At 41.4% G+C, this 6,000-nt stretch overlaps 1 protein-coding gene across 5 annotated transcripts in view; it reads left to right on the top strand.

Moving 5' to 3' along the window:
• The first annotated feature begins 634 nt into the window (after window positions 1-634).
• The window catches only part of LOC127618663 (eukaryotic translation initiation factor 4 gamma 3-like), an 85,825-nt gene continuing 80,459 nt past the window's right edge, over window positions 635-6,000 (top strand). For 4 of the 5 annotated variants that reach the window (XM_052091245.1, XM_052091244.1, XM_052091243.1 and 1 more), the window contains exon 1: window positions 635-1,225. In XM_052091245.1, coding sequence (XP_051947205.1) covers window positions 1,059-1,225 — 167 coding nt within the window. In that variant the 5' untranslated portion in view covers window positions 635-1,058. Of the gene's footprint in view, window positions 1,292-6,000 lie in introns of all 5 variants that reach the window. The other variant, XM_052091246.1, reaches the window with a different exon arrangement.

Below are 6,000 nucleotides of genomic sequence, written 5' to 3'. Positions count from 1 at the left end.
GATTCAGATTATTCAGATAATTATTATGATTTTATGGACAGACAGAGCAATTGTCAGCAACACAAAACATACAATAATAAGCACTCAGTCTGTGCATGTAAATAAATCCATCCATCCATCCATCCATCGTCAACCGCTTATCCTGTGTACAGGGTCGCGGGGATGTAAATAAATCGTTGGATACAATTATTTGTTGCTTCTACTCAGTGCCTGAATGCAATTACTTAATACTCGCATAAACATAGGCTTATACAACATACTTTTCCTTTTAGTAGCCATGTGTTCATAATTTTACATTTACAATAAGTTTTTATATTCAGCTGCGGACTGAAGATGTCACTGTAACATCACAAACCGGTGCCAAACTGAGCCGAAGCTAGATAGACGTTCCATATTATTATATAGATATACAATTATGGCATTTATAAAGACAGCTGAAGTAATAATTTTTTACTTATTATATTATGTTTTGCCGTTACATTGTTGATAATGTCCTTGGCTTACATCCAAGTAGGCTTTGAGTACACACTTCCGTACACACGCGTTGAAAATTCCATTAAACGAAGATTCACGGAAACACCCGAAGTGAAACGAAAGGCCGGTCCTGTAGGACTGCTGGAGGCGGCCACAGCGCCATGTTGAAGGGAATCATTACACTCCGTGGAGAGACTCTCGTCAAAGAGCAGTTGTAAACCAGGTGTTTTTCTTTTTCCTAGAGGGCACACCTGTCAAGATCGCCCTGGCATTAAGAGGCGACCTAGATCCTCGGAAACCCCGACCGGGGAGGGGGAACAGCCTCCCCAACATTTAGCAATGAAGATAAACCTCAATAAGCGCTAGCCGGCTAATTTTAGCCTGCTATCAATAAGCTAGCTAGCCTGTTAGCTCGAGCTTTTCTATCCACTCAAAAACCGGCAACCTGCTCTTACAAGGCCGGGACTTCACGTAACTCACCAGCAATATTTTTTTACTTGCATTGTTTTTACGCGCCTAATCGCTAGCTAATTTATTACTGTAAATATCTGTATAGCCGTGCGTTTGTTTTTAATTTTTTTGCGATGAGTTTGCCGCCGAAAGCGGTGCCTAAACCAGCCGCTGCCTCCGCTGGAAATGGACCTGGAACCGGGCTGTCACCCTCGAGCCAGCTGCGGCCCCCTCTGCACCAAGTACCGCTACAGCCGGGGCCACCGGTGGCTCAGCACCCCCCGCCTGTACCGCAACCACCGTATCCTTCTCTGAAAGCATCTACTTCTATCACAAACCTGCTTGTGTGGCTGTACTTTGAAACTGAGTAAGCTGCCTGTCTAGAAAGTACTTATAAATATTAAAGGCTTGGTCGAACGTGCGTTTAGATCCGCATGTGATGCCCCAAACTGCTGTCGAGTTGAGGCAGTTCACTGGGTTTTGAAACTGCAGGAGTGTTAGACACAGCACTTATCTTGGGTGTCAACACAACAATTATTTATGTTTGGTTTGGCTTGGCTGTGGCGTTTTGGTTTCAGTTTGGAGTTTATTTCTGGTCTATCGAGGTTTTAAACAACATAATATCAGCTGTTTTTGTAGCTGTCAAAAGCTCCGGCACACAGCCGGTGTGACTGTGCTAAGGCATTTAGCTTCACGCTATGCTCTCCTCATATGTCTCAATAAGCTTAAGCTTGCATTCAATGTGTGACTTGAAAATTATGACGCCATACTTTAGAATGGTATCTTGTTTGGGGTTAAATGTTGCCACAGTGTTTTATTAGAATGTCATACGTATTTTAGATATGCAATGGGTTTGTGTTAAATGAATGTTGACTGCAGTCAGGCTTTTCACATAAACCGGTTATACGTTCCTTACAGTAAGGATGGGGGAAATAATAGCAGTATGTTTTCTCCAAAGGTGAACTGTCAAACGCTCTACTGCTACAATGTCCCTGGCTCAAACGCACAACGCCCATCTGTTGTAATGTCATTCTGTCAGCATCTTCAGCGTGTTTGAGCTATGGTCTTATGAACATGAAGCTCCATGTTTTTTTTATCCTTTAGCTTCACCGCATTGTGTGTCGAAAACAGCTTTAGACCTCATATGGCAGGACTTGATGGTTGCTGAACAAAAAGCCTGGTGTTTTCCTCTGTGGCGTAAAATGTTTTTGTTGATGTTGTTGTAATGCTGCATCTCCAGGATTGTACACCTAAAAATGAAAATTCTCTCATCATTTACTCACCCTCATGCCATCCCCGCTGTTTATGACTTACTTTCTTCTGCTGAACACAAACAAAGATTTTTAGAAGAATATCTCGGCTCTGTTGGTCCATTTAATTGGCGGATTGTCATTTGTAACTACAAATCTCTGCAATAATAATAAAATAGTTCTTTGTCGAATAGTTGCTTGATGTCATTTAACATAACTTGCCCTGGTGTCAACATTACACACCCTGCCCGTTTTATAAGCAAGAGGGAAGATCAAGCTGAGGTATCAGACTCTGGAAACTAGCTAGCCCTCGAAATTAACATGGATTTGTACTGTGCCAGCAAGTTGTTTTATCTTTTCCCGAGGCTGTACCATTGTGCGCTGGATAAACAACTTGGCAAGTTCTGCGACAATATACTATCACGTCTTCAATTCGACAGATGATGTCGATCTGACATTGCACATTGTCATTGGCCAAAATACTCTGAAGTGCCTTGATTTCATCTACTGACCAGTACTGATGATTCTCCATTGATCTGTTGAGGTAAGCTGGTAGCTAGATATGAAAAATTGGGGAATGAGTGTATGGGTGCTGAAACCTCTGACCTGACTCAGCTAAACTCTGCATTTGACATTGACCCCATCTCAATACCCAGTTGGCCTGATTTGCCCCAAGGGTAATCATTGGGCTAAGGTGCTTGGCCTTTGGCCCCGAGGAGGCACAATGAAGTCCTGGAAGTGATAGTGGGAATGCAACTAGCATGCTGTCGTTTGACCCAAAAGTGGAAACGTGGCTAATGATGAGATAATTTTCATTTTTTGGTGAGCTACACCTTTAATGACACCGTGTCTTGAACAACAAAGGATATTAATAGATTTATAAAAAATGTGATGGTCTGTCTTTTCTCCTCATGGGAATCGTGAGTTCCTGATTGTTTTTGGGAGCTTAAAGATCTGAGTTAAATCCTGAATAAGACAGGTTTGCAATGGAATAATCATTAAAAATAATACAATCAATTCAACATAATACAATCAGAGACAATGGCTTTCTCTTTTGGTTTTTATTTTTTATCTGGGTAGGGATTCCCCAAACTCATTTACAGTAAAAAAATAATTAAAAATAGTTCTGCTCTAAAGTTCTTTAGCAACATTCCAACAGATTGACTTTACATTTAAAGTTTTAAATACATTTCCATTCAGGTATAATGTAAGCAAACATTCCATAAAAGTAATAATGAATGGTTTGGGTTGTGCAGAATACAAATGTTTCACACAGATGTAACTAATTTTCACTCTGCTCTCTTAACAAATGCAGTGTTGTTTAACATACAAAGCTAAGATTTTTCACAGATGTGTCATGGTTGCTTTTGAGAAACACAGTGAACTTGATATTTATTCACTTGGTTGTTGTCAGAAAATCTACACGCATGCAAACATTTCCTAGTGGCTAGCTGAGAACTTAATCATCAGTTGATCTCTTATAACAACTTGTTAGAGTAAATATTTGCATTTACCTACATATATCTCTTATTTGAAGCTGGGCCAATATTTATGTATTGAACTTTTTAAGTTCACTATGGAATTAAGGATTGTTTGTAGAGATGCACCGATCGACCGGCCAGGGACCGGAATTAGCCGATTTTCCGCATGCTCGGCCCGGACTGGTGATCGGCCGGTCAGCCTCACGTCTGTCCAATTCCAAGCCGGTCCGTTTTGTTGCCAGCGGCGCAGGCAATAACGTCACAGCCGCATATAAACATGTCATAGGCGTGGAAGATCTTCACTGTGTGAGTGAAGATAGTAAAGTTCGAAATGTGTTATAATTGTAAGGCCAAAGTAAACCGTGGGGGAACCACCACAATAACTTTCGGATCAACAAACCTAATTAGACATTTATAACACCATCACCCAGCTGAAAATGGCCATTTTAAAAAAGAAGCTAAAAAGGGAAAGCAGCTAAAGCTAGACAGAGCTCAGAGCCAGCCACAAGTCAGCAGCCTCTCCTATCATTCCTTGGTATGAGCAGCGAAAAGACCAAAGCAATTACGTGGAAAATTATGGAATTCGTGGCCTTGGGTGACCAGCTGTTCTCCATAGTTGAGGACAGGGGGTTCAGAATTCTGATACATTTCCTCGATACAGAGTAGGAGGTACTTTCCGACATCGCGTTGCCCAAGTTGTTATCTGTCAACATTTGGGTACACAAATCCGGGAGAGGGGAAGTGGGGTGCTGGATGGCAGAGGCAGGCTAAATACATACAAACTGTGCCGTTGTGATTTAACGTAATTTTTCCCACCGTGTCCGATATTAAAATCAGTGCGACACACATTGCAAAAGGCGTGGGCATTGTCGATATGGCTTCGGGATATGAAATTCAATTCTTCCATCCAGCTGTTGTTAAATTTACATGTATATATATATTTTTTTTTTCACCGGAGCACCAGCTGAGTCTTCTCCTCCCCTCTACCAATGATGCTTGATTTAACATCCCGCGTCTATTACCTGCGCAGATATCAACAGCGCAAATGGGTTGTAGGTTGCCAGATTGAGGTCATACATGATTTGTAATTTGTATGATGTGTCGATTGTGTGAGTGGAGGGCGGGGCCGGGTCGTGATCATACAAATAGTTCTTAGAAAGAAAATCGGAATCTGAAAAAAACCGGTATCGGCAGGTCACACTTGCAAAAAATCGGAAATCGAAATCGGCCAAGAAAATTGCAATCGGTGCATCTCTAATTGTTTGCTATGTTTAGAAGTAGGACAGTGGAAAAATGAGCAAATTCTTCTGTCACTGCAAACATGTAGTTTAAAAAAATAATCTGTAAGCTACAAACCAGTTTGAATTGTGCCAGGAGCACCAGGTAAACACTATAATTTTATGGCAGCGTGCCAAGGGAAAGTTAAAATGGTTAGCTGACAGCTGCTGTTTTAACCCAGTTACAGTAAACTTGACATTTTCTCTATTTGAATGCTCTAAGTGCTTGTGGTGCAGTGGAGGAGGAAGTGTTATGAGGTTTCCTCACCCTCATAACAATAGCCTAGTTGTACAAGCTGAACCGAGTTGGCACTGCTTTGTTGCGGGGCTGGAGATGGAAGATACATCTCCATCCTCAGCTACTGTACTCAAGCAGCAGGTTAAACACAAAAGCAACTTTTGCATGCCAGTATTGCTGATCTATTCCACTCTATCTCCTTTTAACAAGAAGCACTTTTCCACCATCAGGCCGAACAGTTCGGAGCATGGTGATTATATCAAGTAACATTTTCATTTGAGAATGATTCGGCATGTATGATTATACATTGTTCCCAGACTGGATTTCTCAGCACGGTTAGCTAACCATACTCCGCCGAGCTGGGAATGGCTTTAGTGTGTGGCGACTCATGATTGTTACTTGGTCAGTCAGTCCAGACTAATTCTGATTTTGGAGCACCATGATGGAAAAATAAACCATAACTCTGCCAGCAAGCCCGGATCGTTATGGAACAGCACAGTTCTGCTACGAGAACTGTTCTGACCGATGGTGGAAAAGAGGCTTTGATTTTCACATGTGCAAGTACTAGTCATTAATTTAGGTCTGAAACAATTAGTCGATGTTATCGATAATGTCGACAATAAAAAATATTTTAGACAAAAAATGTTAATTGTCGAATAGTTTGATCTCATTTAACGTAATATGAGATCACATTAAATTCTAATAATGATGCGTGAGAGGAGCACTGCAGTTCTCGTCTGACTGAGGAGAGGAAGCATTACACAGCTCATAGTCCAGATGCACTCTAAACTTTCACAGCTTCAGGTGATGTAGATTGCAATATATGAGGG

Source organism: Xyrauchen texanus, chromosome 25 (assembly GCF_025860055.1).
Source record: "Xyrauchen texanus isolate HMW12.3.18 chromosome 25, RBS_HiC_50CHRs, whole genome shotgun sequence".
Classification (NCBI taxonomy): domain Eukaryota; kingdom Metazoa; phylum Chordata; class Actinopteri; order Cypriniformes; family Catostomidae; genus Xyrauchen; species Xyrauchen texanus.
This window is presented reverse-complemented; position numbering and strand designations above follow the sequence as displayed.